Genomic DNA, 20,952 nt, shown 5'->3' with positions numbered 1-20,952 from the left:
TATTTGATGTACTTGTACTTGTGTATTTCCATTATATGTAACTTTAGAGAGTACGTAATGTTCAAGAAAGTGATTTACCTCAAAGAATTTCTCTCCTTTGATTTCGTTTGCGTCCTTCTCTCCGGCTCCCAGTCTTTTCAGAGGATTCTTCTTCAACAGCTGTAGACGGATGATCGAGGTTTGTAAATTAAATATACTTAACATGAATAAGTAATACGAAGCATCGCAGTCCAATTTGGTTCTACAATGATATTAAACATCTTTTGTTGCTTTTTTAAAGCTTCGCCTTTTAGCCATAACAGCTGGTGGTATTGTTATTATCTCCTATAGGTGTGTGTATTTGTTTGAGTATATGTGTATATATATATATATATATATATATATATTATTCTAATCATGATTTATAGGTTTTCAAATATACCCAATTCTGTTATAGTGAATTAGTGGGAAGGTAATAAATAAGGCATAAATATCTCAAGTAATTGTAATAAAATTGGAGTTAAGACAGCAACAGATAAGAGGCTTGTATACCTTCTGGATGATGCAGACGGCGTCAGGAGGAAGAGACCCTGGATACTGCACATCATCATTGACGATGCTGTCAAACACCTCCTCCTCATCCTCACCGGGGAACGGAGACTGGTAGCAGGGCAGAGAGATGCTCCGTTAGAGATTTAATGAGAGATTTATATTTTGGAATTTCGCATTGATAACTGGGTTATCTACTCTTGCAACTAGACATGCAAAAAAACGATGAAAGAAAAACAAAAAATATGAGTAATCAACCTCTCCCACGAGCATCTCATAGATGAGGACGCCCATCCCCCACCAGTCCACCGCTCGGGTGTAGTTGTCGTCTGTCAGGACCTCAGGAGCCAGAAACTCAGGAGTCCCACAGAAAGTTGACGTCTGATCCCCGTGACCCATCCCTGCCGAAATATTGACAAAAGAATCACGGCAGATTGACTTAAGAAGAGTTTTGAGTACAATTTAAATAAAGGATCATAAGTGTGAGTAATTAAAGCCTTTATGTGCAGAATTTGACCAATTCTGATTTTGAGAGTATTCCCAGCTCAGATTTAGAGATTAATGGACTGATAACACAAAGATTGCACATATTTTTTATGATTTTCTCATTTTTCTACAGAAAAAAACTTCCTTGAGAATAATTTGAAAATGACCATTATCACAATTTCTGTAAATCTGTTAAAGTTGTAGTGGAAAAAAAAGCCCAAACTAAGTCAAATGGCTTTGTGTCACATGTACTTGTGCAGAGGAATGGCGCCCAGCCTCCCTCCATGTCGCCAGCTCACTGCTCACCCGCATGCGAAAGTCCACTGGATGTACTTGAGTAAATGTACTTATGCTGCATTCAAGTTGTGTCCGAATAATCGTAAAAAAATGAGTTCCCAAATGTGAAAATCCATGTGAATGCCCCCTCATGTCGGAACAACAACTCAGAAAGTCGTCAAAACTGTTGTTACATGACTTGCTGAAATATGATGTTGTGTTGATGGTAAGAAACCTTTTATTGATTCACGTATTGAATATAAAAACGTATATTATATATATTATATATATATAACGCTCACATATAATGTATAATGTGGATATAGGTTGTAAGGTTAGTTGCTGTCCATGTAAGAGTGACCTAAATTATTTAAGAAAAAGTTATGTATTAGCATTAACCCTAAGACAAGTCAGTTAGAGCAATATTTCAGTGGTTTTAGGGAATGTACTGGTGGAGCAACAAGTCTGGGACAAAAGCACTAAATATGAATCTTCAAATGGAAATAAATACTGAAAACAGCTGTCAATGTGTTGTTTAAATGCTCTGAACAATAAAATACAACACATATTCTTTGTAGCGGCCATGTTTGTTTGTTTTTACATTATGACCGAAGTCGAAAAAACGACTTTCCAACTTGGGAAATGGGAGCACCCGAGGAGCACATGAATGCAGCATAAGTTACATTCCACCACTGTGTATTTTGGTGGGGGAAGTAGAAGAGTCAAGCGATGTATATAGACAGTGTAATGATAAATCAACTCACCTTCTTTACAAAGTCCAAAGTCTGTGATTTTCACAAATCCATCTGCATCCATTAACAGGTTGTCCAGCTTCAGATCTCTGTGTAAAACACACTCCAGTTCATGTAATTATACCTGAAGCTCCAGTACGGTGAAACATAAAGTGACACAACATCCCTTTGGAACGGTAGGACTTACCGATAGATGATTTTATTCAGATGCAGAAACTCTAAACCCAGCACGACACATGCTGAATAAAACCTGTAAACAACAATAGATTCATCATGGATTATAATACTGAATATGACCACACTTGCTGCACTTTCTTCCAACCCCAGAAGGTTCCTTTGATTTCCCTTTTTGTAAATGAATTCAAATTCTTAAAAAACAAAAAAACGACCAAACCACTTTTAATTGGAAAAGCTGTTAAAGAGTATCCCCTGATGGTTGTGACAGTGTGCTGATTTTACAGTGTAGCAATGCTGAAATACAAATGCTCTTATATTACACCAGTGGTGAAAAGATTCCGATCTTCTAAGTAAAAAAATCAATACCACAGTGTAAAAATACTATTTTATATTTCTGCATAAATGTGTTGATTACTTCTTTTTTTAAGATAATTTTTTTACAGAGAAATTCAATTTGGACTAACGAAAGAAAGAACTACAACACCACAGAATAAAAAATAAAAAAGAGCATTAGAGGTAGCATTGCATGGACGTAGGAAAATTATGACCTGTTTAAAATGATTTAAGACCTAGAACACAGTACTTCAGCAAATGTAAGACTTTTTAAGGCCTAAAATTTAGACTTTTTAAGACCCCGCGGAAACCCTGCTTAAACAACACAAGGATAAATAGGAACCTGGTCTGGGCCTCGGTGAAGACGTCGTTGTGGATGTGAATCATGAGGTCGCCGCCTGGTAAATACTCGATGACGAAGCAGACGTGGTCGCTGGTCTGGAAGCAGCCGTGAAGGTTCACCAGGAACGGATGTCTGGATGCGTTAACCATCTCAAAGATCCTTTTCTCGCTCATAAGGCTGCAGAATAAAACCCCACTTTTAACACGAGTTACTCTGAACTTCATATATTTCATTTACCTTTATAACAAATTGCCATCTTTAGACCTTAATTGAATGTCTTTAAAGTGTAACTCTCGCCCAAAATGCAACCTAGGGTCTTTTTGTGAATGTACCCGAGTCAAACTTTCGTTTAAAAGCATATTTAGGACGGAATCGCCACTTTTAAGATTTACCAAATTTTAGTTTTTCAGTCAAATGGCCTTTTGAATGGGAGTAATAGGGGCACTCTTATGCTAGCCTCAAAAAAGATTTTTTTAAAACACTAAGAAGGCTCGACACAACATGAAACTTTGCTCGAAGTATGACCAGGGGCTCTACACCTTAACTACACCGGTGCACAAGGGATATACTAAATCTGTGGCTACTTGTTTTGACGTCGACTCGTTTTGACTGCCGAGGTGGTAGCGGCTGGAAACAACAAGAGCTACAGTGAGTTGTTCAAAACCTCTCTTCTTAGTAAACTCTGGGTACACAAACAATGTTCTCAATGCTTTCGTTAAGGTGTAGAGACCGTGGTGATACTTGGAGCAAAGTTTAATATTGTGTTGAGCCTTCTTAGTGTTTTAAAAATAGCTATTTTGAGGCTAGCATAAAAGTGCCCCTAGCACTCCCATTCAAAAGGCCATTTGACCGAAAAACTAAAATATGGTACATCTTAAAAGTGGCGCTTCCGTCCTAAATATGCTTTTAAACGAACGTTTGACTCGGGTACATTCACAAAAAGACCCTAGGTTGCATTTTGGCGAGAGTTACGCTTTAATGTGGTAATACTCAGTGGTGTAGTCTACGTGATACGCAGGTATACGCAGTATACCCACTAAGAAAGCTCCAGGATTTCCATATACCTACTTAAAAATGCCCAATGACATGCAACAACATACTTTCCATTATAATTTTTATATATTTTGAATTGTCATCTGTGTTTTTTTTCATCGCATAGGCTAAATAAAGGTATTTCCTTTGTAAATTGGTGCATAAAAGTGTGTCAGAGTGCAGGAAATGAAGTCTTTGACGCTGAAATTTTCCTGGGGGAGGACACCCAGACCCCCACTATGATATGCCCCCCCCCCAATCCATACATATACAGTACAGTATACCCACTACAATACATTAGACTACACCACTGGTATTACTGTTTCTTGTAAAGTTTTAGCTCAGTACTTCGGTATGGCCTTTGGCCTAAATTTGGTCTAAATGACCTTTGGTACAAATTCTTTCAAATAAAAGAAGAAACAAACAAGTAAGAAGATACAATAACTAGGACCTTGAACCAAATGCCTAAGAAATACAATCAGCCAACTGTAGCTCTTTGTTTTACCTCTGTCTTCTTTTAGCTCATTTAAATTACAGCATTTAATTTGGCTGTAATGGCTTTGCTAATGTGTTAATATAGAATCCAATACACATTCTTCATTCAGTAAAAAAAAAGAGTTTGAATAAGTATAATGCATTAACAGAGTCAATAAACAAACCCTATTTCAAAGTGGATCGTTCATTCTGTTTAATTTAAAGCACTCTAACTTCGTAGAGAAAATGACAAAGTTGGTTACTATTAAAGTTTAAAGGGTCCATTTGCCCAAAATACAAATTGACTCATCTTCTACGTCCCCTTCATGATGTCTTGCCACGCAGTTTGGTTATAGCCAATGTTTTGGTAAATTGGTCTGTGAGATTTCTGCTGCCATATTTGTGGATCTCAATGCACTGAAAATGTCCATTAGGATAATCCACAGACCTCAATCTGTACAGTTTTTACTAGAACTACTTTCTAATGAAGAAAGAATGTTTTGTAATTTTTAGGTGGAGCCCAGTATATCTGTTTGTAGGTCTAATTTTTTGTAATTTGGATAACCTGACTCTTTAAAGCTTGACACACACCTATCCACTTCATCACGAGTCACAATGTCTCTTTTCTTCAAGGCTTTGATGGCGTACAGTTTTCCTGTCTTCTTAAATTCTGCCAGCAGGACCTAAACAGAAACATTCACAACCAACCGACTGAGGACAACAAAGACGAGAAGAAGATTTTTGATCAAGCACGATGAGCTTAAGGGGAAAACTTTTTCACCTTTCCAAAGTGTCCTCTGCCCAGAACTGAAATATATTTAAAATCTTCCATCTGCATCCTTGTGTAAAAAGACAGAAATACAAAATAAAGGCAGAGCTTCTTTCTTAACTTTTACAGTATATAAGATAGTATTTGTGTATACATGTGAATGTGTGTGTGTGTGTGTGTGTGTGTGTGTGTGTGTGTGTGTGTGTGTGTGTACTTTAGAGCAGATACAGGCTGATCTTCACTTCCTTCTTCTGTGTTGTTTATGGATGACTGCAAATAAAGACAAAGTTTGGAACATTTTACCATTCAGTCACATCCACAAATCACATCCCAATTGTAAATTGCATTTACAATTGTCATCATAAAATAGTAGTAGTATTGTTGACTCTTTTGCTTTGAAAGAGTTTCTTAAAATGAAAGAATTGTATACGTTCCTAAACCCACAGGCAGTGGTGGAAAGAAACTAAGTACATTTGCTCAAGTTTTTAGACCAATATGGTACTTTGAGTATTTGTATTTTATGCTACTTTATACTTCTACTTCAATACATTTCAGAGGGAAATACTTTTTACTTCAGTTATTTGACAGCTTTATTTATTTTGCAGATTCAGATTATTACTACAAAATATAATTACCATATAAAATACAATGCACTGTTTCACTCTTTCAAAGTCACTTAGGATAAAAGTATTAAAGAGAATACCCAACAATATCTACCAGTTTTTCTTGCGATGCAGGCACAGATGATGTTTTGTGTGCTGAGGTGATGATGTTGGGTGTGTTGCCTCCCTGGTCGAAGCTGGTGGGAGACTGCTGATCCTCAGTGATTCGGATTTCTGGGGCTTCGCTGCACATGTACAAAGACAAAAACAACAAAAAAACGGAAATTGTCCGTCAGAACACAAAAAAAAAAATGTGTTGGCTTATGGTACTAAGGTTTGGTCTGAAGGTCTGACATCTGTTGGCTGCTACACAGAAATAAAATCCAAAAGGCAAGGCAAGGCAATGCAGCTTTATTTGTATAGCACATTTCAGCAACAGGGCAATTCAAAGTGCTTTACATGAAAACAGATTAAAAAATTTAAAACAGATAAAATACAAGAATAAAAGTTACAGTGCAGTATAAGAAATGAAACATTGAAGAGCAATTAAAACAGTTAAATATATAAAAGCAGATAAAATAGGAATTTCTCTTTATATGCTTATATAGATTGTCATACAGTGTCAACAATGCAACTTCAGTATAAGAAATGAAGTTATTTAAAGAAAGGCAACATCAAATAGATTGGTCTTCAGCCTTGATTTAAAAGAACTGAGAGTTGCAGCTGACCTGCAGTTTTCTGGGAGTTTGTTCCAGATATGTGGAGCATAAAAACTATATGCTGCTTCCCCCTGTTTAGTTCTGACTCTGGGGACAACAAGCAGACCTGTCCCAGACGACCTGAGAGGTCTGGGTGGTTCATAGTGTACTAGCAGATCAGAAATGTATTTTGGCCCTAAACCGTTTAGTGATTTATAAACCAGCAAAAGTATTTTGAAATCAATTCTTTGATGCACTGGAAGCCAGTGTAGAGACTTCAGTACTGGCGTGATGTGATCCACTTTCTTGGTCTTAGTGAGGACTCGAGCAGCAGCGTTCTGAATCAGCTGCAGCTGTCTGATTGATTTTTTAGGGAGACCTGTAAAGACTCCGTTACAGTAGTCTAGTCTACTGAAGATAAAAGCATGGACAAGTTTTTCCAAGTCTTGCTAAGACATAAGTCCTTTAACCCTTGATATATTTTTAAGGTGGTAATAGGCTGACTTTGTAATTGTCTTAATGTGGCTGTTAAAATTCAGGTCTGAGTCCATGACTACACCAAGATTTCTGGCTTTGTCTGTTGTTGTTAACATTATCGTTTGAAGCTGAGTGCTGACTTTTAATCGTTCCTCTTTTGCTCCAAAAACAACCACCTCAGTTTTTTCTTCATTTAATTTAAGAAAGTTCTGGCACATCCAGTCGTTAATTTGTTCAATGCACTTAGTCAGTTGTTGTATTGGACTATAGTCCCCTGGCGATAAGGTTATATAAATTTGTGTGTCATCCGCATAACTATGGTAACTTATTTTGTTGTTTTCCATAATTTCAGCCAGTGGAAGCATGTAGATGTTAAACAGGAGAGGCCCCAGAACTGAGCCTTGGGGAACTCCGCACGTCATATTTGTATGCTCAGATGTATAATTCCCTATAGACACAAAGTAGTCCCTATTCTTTAAATAAGACTCAAACCACTTTAGTACTGAGCCAGAAATGCCAACCCAGTTTTCCAATCGGTCTAGTAATATGTCATGGTCGACCGTATCAAATGCAGCACTGAGATCAAGTAATACCAAGACTGAAATTTTGAAAACTATCTGTGTTTAAATGGATGTCATTAAAGACTTTAACAAGAGCTGTCTCAGTGCTGTGGTGTGGTCGAAAACCCGACTGGAATGCATCAAAACTGTTGTTTAGTGACAAGAAAAGGTTCAGTTGTTGAGAAACCGTTTTTACAATGATTTTACTTAAAAATGGAAGGTTTGATATCGGCCTATAGTTGCTCATTAGTGATGTGTCTAGATTGTTCTTTTTTAAGAGTGGCTTAATGACTGCAGTTTTCAGGGCCTGTAGGAAGATACCTGAGAGAAGAGACGTGTTTACAATCTGTAAAAGATCTGTAGCCAAACAATTTGCAACATTTTTGAAAAGGCCCGTTGGTAGAATATCAAGGCAGCAGGAGGAGGTTTTCAGATGTTGTATAATGTCCTCTAGGTTTTTACGGTTAATCATATGAAATTGGGTCATTCTGGAATCTGTTTTGCCTGGACACTGTGACAACACATACCCTGTACTCGATATGGAAGCACTGACTGTTTGTTTAATTTTCTGAATTTTGTCATTGAAGAAGGTGGCAAAATCATTGCAGGCCTTTGTGGATAAAAGTTCAGATGCTACTGGTACTGGAGGGTTTGTTAACCTATCGACAGTAGCAAACAAAGCACGTGAATTATTATTGTTTTTGGCAATAATGTCCGAGAAGAAGGACCGCCTTGCATTTCTCAGTTCCAAATTATAAGTACGAAGTCTCTCTTTATAGGTGTTGTAGTGGACCTGGAGATTAGTTTTTCGCCACCTGCGTTCTGCTTTTCGACACTCTCTTTTTTCTGTTCTTACCAGTATGGCATTTCTCCATGGAGATCTTTTCTTATCAGAGACAGTTTTTACCTTAATGGGAGCAATGGCATCAATAACATTTGTAATTTTACAATTGAAATTGTCTACAAGCTCAGTGACTGAGACCCCTGAGAGGGTGGGTGTGGACGAGAAAAGCTGAATGAATGTTTCACTGGTGTTGTCAGTGATATACCGTTTTCTTATTAACTTTGTTTGGACACTTTTGTGCACAGAGATAGTGCCATTAAAGAAAACACAGGAATGATCAGAGAGAGCAGCATCAGTCACCACAACCTTGGAAATGTTCAAACCCTTCGAGATAATCAAGTCCAGAGTGTGCCCCTTGTTGTGTGTGGGCTCCGTCACATGCTGAGTCAGTCCATAGTTCTCAAAAATACAACACAGTTCTTTTGTCCCTCTATCCAAAAGCCAAACAATAAATAAACATACTGCTGCAAAGGATGCTACAGTGCATGTTGGAAGCATAGTCTACTAAGTACTATCTAACACTATGTCAGGTCAGTCAAGAGTTAATAACATAATGATGTTTTGTTAAAAATTAAACTACCCAACAGTTTATACAGTACAGCTGAAGCGATTAGTCAATTGACAGAAGATTAATTGGGAACTATTTTAATAATTGTTCAAGAGATTTTTAATGCAAAAATGCCTTTCATGGTTCCAGCTTCTCCAATGTGAAGAGTTGCTGCTTTTCCTTTTAATAATGTTAATACATGTAATGTATTAGAAATAATGTTGAGGTTTGGACTGTTGGTTGGACATAACAAAGAGTCACATGTATCACTATTTTTACAAACCAAACAATCAATGGAGAAAATAATCAGCAGATGAATCCATAATGAAAATAATCATCAGTTAACCCTCCTGTTGTCCTCGGGTCAAATTTGACCCGCTTTCAACAAGTTTCTATATCAGAAATTTGGGTTTCTTGCAACCAAATTGTCAAAAAAAAATAACGTGGATGGTTCCATACAATGCTCTTCACAAATAATATAAATGATCAGTTCACTACTTTCATTGAATTTGGTTGTTTCATTCAATTGTATAGCATTTGAAAAAGAAAATGATGAAAGAACGTTGAAAAGTGACAAATATGTTGGAAAAAGCTTCAAAAACTTCAGAAAAAGTGGAGAGAAAAAACATCGCGAAAAGCGAACAACAGCGAAAGTGTTGAAAAAAAGTTTTAATTTTAAATTTTGACGCAAAAAAAGAAAATTTGCATGGTCGACGGGGAAGACAACACAAGGGTTAAGAGTTTAAAATGAGCTCCAGCTCAACCAGCTACAACAGTAAAATCCTGCTTTTGCATTAAAGCATGAGTAATAATAATCTTTATTTTTTTTTAAGATCATTTTTTGGGGCATTTTAGGCCTTTATTGTCACAGGACAGATGAAAACATGAAAAGGGAGAGAGAGGGGGAATGACATGCAGCAAAGGGCTGCAGGTCAGAGTCAAACCCGCAACCGCTGCGTCGAGGCGTAAACCTCTATATATGTGCGCCTGCTCTACCAACTGAGCTAATCTTGGCCACGAGTAATAATAATCTAACGTTACTGAAGTAACGGATCTAAATACTTCCTCCACCACTGGATGCTGTGATTGTTTCTGACCTTGGCAGTGGAGTGGTGGTTTGAGGCTCCTTCTCAGTCGGATGTTGGGTGCTGTTGGCCACCAGGTCGGGGGCCGTGGAGAGGGATGAGCTGAATGTGGTGAAGGAGCTGTAGCGAGGGAGGATGCTCATCATCAGATGACCCCACGTGGCAAAATTCATGTTCATCTGGGCCGCTCGGAGGAAGTTCTTCCCTGAGGAAGAGGAAGAAATCGTACATAAATAAATCAACCAACAACAGGTAAAGAGTGTTGATCAACAGGTTGTACCTCTCTCTTTAGTGAAGATACATCGCTGACGTCTCAGTTTCGGCTGCCGCTCAACAACAGTGTCAATGAATTGAAGCTGTAAAATCCCGTACAGAAGAATGTTTTTATTTGGGACATTTACACGTGTTTATGCCAAGATTATGAGCTTCTCAACATCTTATAGTTAAAACGTAGACATCATAGGATCTTTGTTACCAAACACCTGTACAGTAGCAGGTCATTGTGTGTACCTTGGCATAGAGGAGGCCCTGTGGCTCCAGGCGTAACTCCTGGTCGTGGTTCGGGTTGTCCATCATCTCCTCCAGTCGCAGGGACTTGACTGCACACATCGCCCTCCCGTCCCGCCAGAAGACAGTGACCTCCAGCTCTCGAGACTATCAGTAATAATACAGCAGACAGAACAAGCAACGAACACAGGAATTAACTGAGAAATTTGAATTTACATCAAAACAGAAGGTTTGTGTGATTGTTTCATGAAGTGGACGATTCATTTGTGCATTGAATGTTTGATACTTGATTTAATTTTGTTTGATTAGCTGTGATCATTTTGTTCTGTAGCTTTCCAAATTTAAAATCAAGCATGAAAAACGAACAAACAAAAGCTTAAATCAGAGGGACTAATAAAGTCGAATCTTCCTTTCTCTGATTCTAAAGTTTTAATTGAGTTTTATATTGAGTAAAAACTCCATGCTTGTACTGTGGCACTGAACGTGCTTTCAGTTGCTACCTTGCTGCACATTTTCTGTGTAATAATGAGTGACTGAGATTCTGTGATGAATATCTGCAGGTATAAGGGAGACGCCTGTTGGTTACAGACAGAACTACAACAATAATGCACCAGTGCAGGGGAGGACTTTTAAGATAGCAATACCACAATGTAAAAATACTCCCTAAGTAAGTAAAAGTACTGCATTCAAAATTATACTTAGTGAAAGCATCATCAGGAAAATGTACTTGAGTATCAAAGGTTTAGGTAGAAGTGCAGATTATGCAAAATGGCCTTTTCAGAGTGTTATATTCTGTACATAAATATGTTTTTAACATTGCAGTTACTTTATATGCTGCTAGTGTCACATTATGCCTTCCGGCCCATCCCTTCAGCCACCTCTCTCTTCCCTGATGACCATGCATACCATTGCTAATCCTTTATTACAATATTACTTGGTATCAGGTGGAAGAGTTCTCATACGTATGATTATTTCTTTGTAGTGTACACATCTCCTTATTTCTCAACTATTCTACTCCAATCTTATCCCACTATCACTCTGCCTGCATCCTCTGCGTTTGGGTCCAATCCCGCATTTCTTGAGTCGTGACAGCTGCAAAACTGTCAACTAAATGAAGTGCCATCAGTGACGAGGTATTTCGTTGTTTGACACAAGCACTGACACAATGTATTGAAACAGTGCACCCATCTCTACTATATACCCTCGCTTCGACAATAAATCATTAAATTATACCACTCAGACTTTTGTCTTGAGTCTTTTGTCTTTGTCTATTTCTTGAGTCGTGACAGCTGAGCAGTTAATTAATAAAGTCATCTTTTATTAGATCATTATGTTACCTGGAAATTAACTATAGCTGTGGAGTAACAATATTTCCTTCTGGAATGCAGTAAAGTAAAAGTATAAAGTAGCATAAACTGGAAATAATCAAGTACAAGTACTTTAATTTGTCATTTTCACCACTGAAGAAACGTCTTCTTTTGGCTTTTTTCGGCGGGCACAAAAAGTTAAATTTCCAAACAGAAATCTCCTTGTTAGAACAAGGCCTCCTTTCTAAATTCAACTCATATGTTGAGTGTCTGTGTTTATTTCCAGTGTGTTCTTTGTCCTGCATGGTGCCCTTGTACAGTCTGTATGGTCCTCTGGTTGCTGTATTGTGTGTCAGCACATACAGCGTTACTACAGCCTGTTAGCTGCTGATACTGTTTATATCTGCACCAATGTCACAGAGATAAAGTCCGGTACATGCATCATACAAGGAGAACATATTGTCTTTGATCTTCAGTAGCTCAATGTCGTCTTGTTTCTGTAATTCAACTTATTTCAGGTTGAAACAATATGGTCAGGAGGGAAGTAAATACACAGGAAAGACTGCTGGGAACTGGTCTACAGTAAAGGGAGTTTAAATGATGGGAAATCTGTGGTGGAGCTTTTGTTTGAGTTTTTCTTACACTATCTACGTAATGAACTATTCACTATATAAGACATGATTAAAAAAACAGGCCTACTGACTGCAAAAAGTGGAGACACTGATCTAAACATGCTGGGACAGACTGCATGTCAGTGACTGGACTCACCCGCTCCAGCTGGATGCAGAACGTCTGATCCCAGGTCAGCCTGCTGACGGCTGCCCAGCGTGTCCGGCCAACCACTCTGGTGTCCAGCCTGAGCACCGCGCTGATCTCCACTGAGGGACAGAAAGAAATAACACGTCACTGAAACCAATAATTCACATTCTTTATCCTAGCAACGGTCAGGATCTGTCCTGTCTGATCCCTCTCTGCTCACTTAGTCAGTGTTTTTACAGAAAGTGTTTCTAACCAGATTGAGGCAGCTGATTATTTACTATAACTATCGACTGAACGACTTAACCAGTTGAGTTCAAGTTCAAATCTGAGTCATCATAAACTTGATGAGTTGCTACAATATGTGCATCTTAGCCTTGATTCTTTTGTTTTCTGCACATCACAATAACGGTCAGGAGGTTCAAGTTAATTTCAGCTGTTAATGAACTGTGAAAGAACTACAAATCTTTTCTGGACTAGAATATTAAACTGACAAAACTTAAAAGCATCAAAACATAAAACATCTTAAGTGTATGGGTGCAATAAAAGATCAAACATGCAAGGTGGTGTGGCAGTTGCTAGTAGCCAAGAAGGACAAAAAAAGAAGGATTAAAAAAAAACATGATGGACTCTTCAGAAGAGGTAATTATCTTTACTCGAAGTTCTGCGGGCGGAAGTTGCCAGACGACACCATGTTCTTAACATAGCCATACAGAGAGAGTTGTGTGGAGCTCCATCCATCTTCTTCCGCTTATCCGGTAACGGGTCGCGGGGGTAGCAGCTCCAGCAGGGGACCCCAAACTTCCCTTTCCCGAGCCACATTAACCAGCTCCGACTGGGGGATCCCGAGGCGTTCCCAGGCCAGGTTGGAGATATAATCCCTCCACCTAGTCCTGGGTCTTCTCCGAGGCCTCCTCCCAGCTGGACGTGCCTGGAACACCTCCCTAGGGAGGCGCCCAGGGGGCATCCTTACCAGATGCCCGAACCACCTCAACTGGCTCCTTTCGACGCGAAGGAGCAGCGGCTCTACTCCGAGCTCCTCACGGATGACTGAGCTTCTCACCCTATCTCTAAGGGAGACGCCAGCCACCCTCCTGAGGAAACCCATTTCGGCCGCTTGTACCCTGGATCTCGTTCTTTCGGTCATGACCCAGCCTTCATGACCATAGGTGAGGGTAGGAACGAAAACTGACCGGTAGATTGAGAGCTTTGCCTTCTGGCTCAGCTCTCTTTTCGTCACAACGGTGCGATTGTTGTGTGGAGCTGATAGTCTTAATTAGCAATGGCTTGAATGTAACGGACGTTTATTGATATAAAAAAGTTACGCACTAAAGCTTTAACATAAAGCTGCAATAAAAATGTTGTTGCCCACTTTGTTTCAGAAAAACTAACAACTCTGACATATTATCATCTAATAAAGTTGAGCTATAGCAACTTCCACATCCAGCAGACACAGAGCAACATTATCGTCCCGTCAGAAGACAGGTTTGATAAATGTAAGTCCAATATTCACTCTACTTTCAGCTCTAGTTTGGTTTCCATCAACTCCTGAGGGAAATATCTGTCTCACAGTTAATGTTCCACCTTCTTGACCAGCTAGTCTCTAACTGAGTCTGTCTGCTATTTGCTGCTGGACAGAAAGTGTTCTGAGAGTTCATCAGAGCTGCTGCTGCTGCTGGAAACAACTCTGCCGAGAGCAAACTGACTGTAGCCACTAAGAGAACCAGGCAGTTAAATATACTACAATTAGTGTGGATCACCGCAGCTGGAATCAAACCTGAAACTTTAAAGGGACAATCATTTTAAAGGGATAGTTTGCATCTTTTGAAATGGGCTTGTATGAGGTACTTCTCCATACTCAGTGTATTAAATACAGTAGATGGCACCGGCACTCCCCAAGTTTGGAGAAGCAGACAGGAGTACCGACACGGAAGCAATGTACTGCTGTGGACGGGAGCAGCAGCTAAACCGATTTTATACACCTAAAAAAAATCTAGGGCTGCCCCCTCTAAGTTGATAAGTCGACTAAGATTTCTTTAGTCGATTAGTCATTTTTGTATGCTGTTTCATGCTGAATAACTTATTTCCAAAATCTTATGAGCACATCTCTGGTAAACACAAGCTTTAAAGTGGTGCTTTTGCATGATTCTTTGTGGAGAAACTCAGTTTTAAGATCTGTCGATTAAATCAACTAATCAATTAGTCGACAACATCATATGAGTGTTAGTCGACTAAGAATTTCTTTAGTCAAGGGCAGCCCTAAAAAAAAATCAATATCTGTTTCAGTGTACGCTATATTTAGAATATTTTCACCGCTTTACCTCGCCGTCAGACAGCCCTTTTTGATGGGAAACTGAAGCTGTTGTATACATCTTAGCTCTCTGCAAAGCCACCAGAATCCTTTGACAAAAACATTAATTTTACCTTGCAGAACACGGGAGTTGCTGGTCTACTGCTGCCTCAATCGGTTAGTTATTTTGTGTTATCGTGTGATTTTGGTGTTTTAAAAGCTAACAAAACCAACAAACTAACTAACCAAGCGGAGGTAGAGCAGCAACTCCATTCCAAAGCTGTAAACTTATAACAAGTTTATACTTGTTAACCATTTGTCTTTTCTGATCAATTTTTTGAAATCATAGAGTAAATGTCATGGCATTTAGCAAATGGCTTTTTGAGATGACTTTCACCATCCTTGGCAGAGGATATGATGTAATAAAATGCAATAAGCACACTGATATTAAATTAGCCTTTACATAACTTGTTCATACTTTACAACAAGCATTTTTCAGTTTTAAGAAAAAATGCATTTAATATGTTAGTGACAACTTTAAATCAATGTAAACAAAACAACAAAATAACTCCATTCAACTGAACAGATTCCACTTATCGATAAAGACCATAAGATGTTATTGAAATGCTTTAAAAATGCAACATGTCCACTTACCACAGGGTCCGTCTGTCCTGTGAGCAGCAGGTGAACCGTCATCACTTGAACTCGGATGGTTTCCCTGCTCTGGGTTTGTCAGAGGTTTCAGTAAATCCTCACATCCAAGAAGGTTAACTTCAAGTTTGCCTGAAAAAAATAATTTTCTTTAAAAAACCTAATATTGCTGTTGTTGAGTTGCTGCTCTACGGCCGCTTGATTAGTTAGTTTGTTGGTTTTGTTAGATTTTAAAACACCAAAGTCACACAATAACACAAACAAATATTTGTCGCTGAATTTACAACAAGAGCTACAGCTACAGCAAAGCAATTAGAGCTATCTACTAAATTAAATCAGTGTTGCTATCAAGTGTAAAGAGTGAAAAGCACATTTTTTACAAAATACGTTTGTACAAACCATGCGTGTTTCTAGTGCCTGGTAATGAATCTCAGTAAAGGCAGTTGACCAAAGTGAACGTGGCGTTTCAAAATTAAACCTTTAATTTTGTCAGCATGAATACATCTCTCGGACTGAAGCCTCTAATCAGTGATGTCTGGAGCTTTCACATCCTAATTTTCCTTATTTCTCTGTAGTGTAACAACAGCAGTGGAGCAGAAAATCACCTTGAGTGCTCTCACCGCTCAGCAACTCCTTCTCATTATTCGCTGCCAACAGAGCAAGTGCAGGATTTGTCTCCTTGTTACATCATCAAAAGGGCTTTTTTTGCCTAGTGCAGCTTGAGACTGGCTTACAACTGAACCATCCAAAACCAACAGATTACATGTCCTGATTATCCACTGGCACAGGTCAGCGTATGGTAAATCATGTTCAAACACTGGGCGTCCATAATACTACTGAAAAGGGCTGCATATTCAAGTGAAAAAAAATACAAAATAAATTCAACTTGCAATTATTTTCTTTAAAAGAAAATGTGGTTTTAACCATGTGTGTGTGTTTTTTACATTTTCAAGGTAAACTGGTGGTGTGCAGGACCAATCAGGCTGAATATGGAGAAAAACTGTATTCAAACCAAGTAAATAAATGTGTGGCCATCTTACTCACACAAACTTTTATAAGTGCCTGAATATGAATCATGCAGAAACATTTCTATACATACAGATACAGAACAGCATAATTTGCAGTGATACATACCAGTCAAGGAGGCAGGTTTGATAGAGAAGATAGACGGCGAGGTGGACAGGGGACATTCAGGTCTGGAGTCTTGGGGAGACGGGGGTCCCTCTGAAGGGTCTACCCCCCCTGCAGGCTCCTGTAGAGGTTTCTGGTTCTTTTCCTTCATGCATTTCTCAAGAGACAGCTGCAGAAGATCCAGCTTCTGGGAAGACTCCTGCACCCGGAGCTGAGCCTGACCGAAATAAAAACATTGCGTAGTTATGTTTGGTCCTTTTAAAACATAGTGCTGTTGGGTATTTTGGGATACGGTTAGCAGTTAACATGTAAAACAACATGAAATGTGTAAATATCCTTGAAAGTTTTAAATTTTTTAAATGATTTTAGAAATTTGGTAACAATAAATAATCATGATTTTACCCACCTGAGTACACTCCTGCCTGTCTGAATCTATCCCTAAACTTGAGCTACTTTAAAATAAGATTGATTGAGAGTCCCACCTCAGCCAGTGCCTTCTGGTCCAGCGATGAGATTCCCTCCAGCTGCTTCACCACATCTTTGGCCAGCACCAACGCATCTGTCTCTCTCTGCATGTAGTGCTGCAACTCTGCCAAACGAACATCCACAGCACTGATGGCGACTGGAGAGAACACTAGGAGAAAGAGGAAGACGGAGAGAGAGGGAGAGACTATTTCAGAATCAAGGAATTCACTCCAGACGAGCAAAACATCCTCATAGATCCTCTTTTAATTCCTGCAATCAATATTTATAACGCTGAAAGGAGCCCTTTTTCTCTAAAATGTCACTGTGCTCCAGGCAAAGGTCTTAACATTACAATTGTTATGTTTCTGGCAGTTAGCTGACACTTATCTGAACACTGACACTGAAATGTATTTAAAGCTCTAGGCATTAATGATTAAAATGACTGGGGAGAAAACCCCTTCACATGTTGCTAAGTTATGAACAAACAGTTGGATAAAAGGAAGTACTTGACTGAAAGAATCTAAGTTTTTTTTTTCTTGCTGCTTTTGTAATATTGACTTCTGAATGTCTAGTTTTTAAAATTTGATCCATTTCATAATGATTTTCCAGCATGCAGCAATAGTTTACTGGAGGGAATCTGCACCAATTAATATTTTCTGAAGTGTAAACACAGGTTAAATGGTTTCTCTATATTGTACTGTATCGTTGTAAGTGATATAGGGAAAAGCATTGAATCTCTCAACATTTTTAGTCAAGTCCTGCACATGCTCATATGGTGTGAAAAAATATAATAGTGCTGCTAAAAACAGCAATTATTTAATGTCTATTTTTAGAAATGTGTTTCTTTTCCATATGAAAATTGTGAACAAATGCATATATTAACCTGTTTATTTAATTATCCTCATCGTTAACTGTTTGACATGTGTATTTTGAATTTGCACCTTTACATTTCTGGCATTTTGTACATTTGGTTTTTGCACCTTACTGATATTCTTTATTGTTTTTATTGTGATTATTTGCACTCTTTCCTACATTGTACTGCAACTGATGCACAACAATTTCCCTCTGGATAAATAAAGTTGTATCTTATCTTAGCAACACAGAGTTTAGCTGACACTTGGACACACAGTGAATTGAACTGCCTGCTATAGTAAACTTAAATTCTCTGCAGATCGCAACATTATAAAGAATCAATGAGAGGAAAGGAGGTCAGGGTTCAGGGAAAGGCCATATGAGCCGAAGAAACCAGGTATAGAGTTACTGTTCTCGTATTTCATACTCTTTTACTTTCAAGCCATGAATCATTGTGTAAGTGTTAGTTTCAGAGTTTTTAAAATGGCACACATCTCCAGTTCAGAATTAAATGTCCCATTTACTCTCTGTGTCTCTCTCTCTCTCACTCTCTCTCTCTATCTATTGGTTTCACTTTCTGGATTTTACAAATAACACCCACAAAGATGACAGTTGGCAGGAAACACAGTTCAACCAATATGGGTTTTTGATACCAGCAATGATATTTCTGAGCTGAAGTTTTTCACCTATGTCTCTGAACTTGACCTTTCTTCACAGGAAATGCTTTAAAAGATGATCTACCGTAGGTTGTTTTGGGGACACAAAAACTTAACACAAAGAACTAAACTAAAGCTAAAATAATATTGCAGCTTGTTGTGTCAACCAAAACCTCTCCATTGAAAATGAAACTGGCATACATCAATGCCTTTAATTTAACCATAACATTTTTAAACCACATATCTGGATTAACATCAGCAGGATGGCGATGTTTGCAAAAGTGCCTGAGATACATCCAAATAAAAAAGTGTGTAAATTGTTATTTAGAGGTCTAACAGCTACAATTTCACAAAGTATTCATACCCATAACCCATTCATACATTTTGACCTCTGACACCAAAGTGAGGTTTTTTTAAAAGAAACAAATGTTTTTTTAACTATTAAAAAAATTACATATATGCAGGAAGAGATAGAATTGGTTATCAATACCAATGACCCAGTGATTTCTTTACCAGATGCTGAGGATTCTTGTTTTCAAAAAGTGAATGAAAGGTAGCACATCTCAGGTTCCCAAGTTAAGGAAGACAAAATACTGTCTGGTTTTCAATTTCCAGCCTGAACCTACATCATATTTGTAAAGGTTCAATGATATATTTGAGCTTCAGAGGTTAAAAGGCCTGGTTTTACAGTCCAAAAAAATGGCATTACATTTAGAAATTCTGACTGAACAAAAAGCCATAAACTGTGTCACAGATGTGTTCATGTTGCTACTGGTGACAGATATAATTTGATGACTGCATATAAATTAGTTCATGCCTCTTTTGAGTAGTTTACATACTAGAAGAAGATGGAAATATCCCTAATTGTAGATAAAGAAGACATGTCTCTAAAGTAAAACAAAACCTGATAATTTGTGTTAAAAATAAAAGCTCTGTTGGACATTCAGTGCATCATTCTGTGACACTCTAAAGGGCTCACGGCCCAGGAATCTGACCTCTGTGAGTGGAGCTGTTAGGGTTATCGCCACCATCTCCGCCAATACCACCACCGCCACTGCTGCTGCCAGCCTGGGTGACTTTGATAATCTGCAGTCGGATCAGCTCGATCTTGGAGCGGCTATCCTGCAGCATCTGCTGAGCTGTGGACAACATCTGATCCTGGATAACGGCATCACATTGAGAAAAAATAAGCCCCACTTTATCACCATGCTTTTTCTCCTGACACGTCAGCTGTGACAGGGAAGCACTGAACTGATTGAATACAGCCATGATTCATTATAACAAGTGGCAATGAGGGAATTACACAACTGCACACACAACTCATTTCCATATTGGACAAAAACAAATGCCAAAGAAAAGGCGGGATAAGTGAGAACAACATGTTCACATCAGGTGAAAACAGTATGACTTTGCACTTTACTAACCTTAGGGTGATGCACTCGCTCCTTGCTGAATAAGGACTAATTTGTCATCATCCTCTGTGGAGGTGGAGGGGAGGACTTATCAGGTTGCGCCTCTCCACCTTCACTATCCTTGAAACACAAGTCCCCTGATGTTATGGTGCGCTCACACACACTCTGACTGAGGGCTCTTCTGATGCGGCTCCTACATCTTGAAACCTGGATCACACAGCCTGTCCTCCTGTTTGTTTTTGCCTCCGTGCAGCCTCCTCTGCAACATCCCCTTCCCACTGCATCCTCATCCTCCTCTGCTCTGTAACCAAATCCCTCTCTCTCTCTCTCTCTCTCTCTCTCTCTCTCTCTCTCTCTTTTAGGGGGTTTCTTTCTGCAGGGGGACGGCAGAGTTCCTCTCCAGTGCCAGCACTGCTGCTGTTATTCTGACAGTGCTGATCGCCTGCTCTGGGCTCGGCATTGGCTGCTGCATGACCACATGTTCCTGTGCTGTCACCAACCAAAAGACAAACAAAGAGCTGCTGCTGCTCTCTTTGGAACAAGGCATAGACCGGCTTACATGCAGTGTTTAGAGGTGTGTGAGAGACATTAATAACCTGATTGTAGTCAACATAAATCCAGAGGGTGGGGAATGATGGAGCAGCTGCTGTTGTTGTACTTAACATGATGCTGGACATATCGCTATAGGCTTACTGACAGCACTGTGGATGTTTACAAGCCCTGCATGTACACTTCATGTCTGCAGCATACATGGAAGCTCTGTGGTTGTTGTTGTCCTCTTCTCAGCTGTCTGTTGCTCTGACAAATGATAATGGAGATTGGTGGGATCATTGATTGAAAGCCATTACTATACGAGTTACATGTAGGCTAGACATGAGCTGACACCAGTGGTGGAAGAACTATTTATGTATTTTACTTATGTAAATTTAGCAATACAAAAAA

At 38.9% G+C, this 20,952-nt stretch overlaps 2 protein-coding genes across 5 annotated transcripts in view; one reads left to right on the top strand and one right to left on the bottom strand.

Moving 5' to 3' along the window:
- Window positions 1–3,222, top strand: part of LOC116054474 (probable palmitoyltransferase ZDHHC12) — a 14,814-nt gene extending 11,592 nt beyond the window's left edge. For all 4 annotated transcript variants that reach the window (XM_031306042.2, XM_031306044.2, XM_031306045.2 and 1 more), the window contains exon 6: window positions 3,209–3,222. The gene's annotated coding sequence lies outside the window, so the exon portion shown is untranslated. The remainder of the gene's footprint in view (window positions 1–3,208) is intronic.
- The window catches only part of LOC116054471 (serine/threonine-protein kinase N2-like), a 23,884-nt gene extending 2,932 nt beyond the window's left edge, over window positions 1–20,952 (bottom strand). Inside the window, exons 1-19 of the mRNA XM_031306039.2 lie at window positions 20,023–20,952; window positions 19,594–19,756; window positions 17,108–17,259; window positions 16,629–16,842; window positions 15,498–15,626; window positions 12,566–12,675; window positions 10,494–10,637; window positions 10,264–10,339; window positions 9,996–10,188; window positions 5,888–6,017; window positions 5,385–5,440; window positions 5,183–5,240; window positions 4,993–5,084; window positions 2,896–3,072; window positions 2,230–2,292; window positions 2,055–2,131; window positions 787–929; window positions 532–639; window positions 79–159 (exon numbers count right to left, since the gene is read on the bottom strand). Of these exons, the coding sequence (XP_031161899.1) occupies window positions 79–159; window positions 532–639; window positions 787–929; window positions 2,055–2,131; window positions 2,230–2,292; window positions 2,896–3,072; window positions 4,993–5,084; window positions 5,183–5,240; window positions 5,385–5,440; window positions 5,888–6,017; window positions 9,996–10,188; window positions 10,264–10,339; window positions 10,494–10,637; window positions 12,566–12,675; window positions 15,498–15,626; window positions 16,629–16,842; window positions 17,108–17,259; window positions 19,594–19,750 (2,160 nt within the window). The 5' untranslated portion in view covers window positions 19,751–19,756; window positions 20,023–20,952. The remainder of the gene's footprint in view (window positions 1–78; window positions 160–531; window positions 640–786; window positions 930–2,054; window positions 2,132–2,229; window positions 2,293–2,895; window positions 3,073–4,992; window positions 5,085–5,182; window positions 5,241–5,384; window positions 5,441–5,887; window positions 6,018–9,995; window positions 10,189–10,263; window positions 10,340–10,493; window positions 10,638–12,565; window positions 12,676–15,497; window positions 15,627–16,628; window positions 16,843–17,107; window positions 17,260–19,593; window positions 19,757–20,022) is intronic.

This window comes from Sander lucioperca, chromosome 2 (assembly GCF_008315115.2).
Source record: "Sander lucioperca isolate FBNREF2018 chromosome 2, SLUC_FBN_1.2, whole genome shotgun sequence".
NCBI lineage: Eukaryota > Metazoa > Chordata > Actinopteri > Perciformes > Percidae > Sander > Sander lucioperca.
Note: the sequence above shows the minus strand (reverse complement) of the source record. Positions and strands in the feature narration are given on the sequence as shown.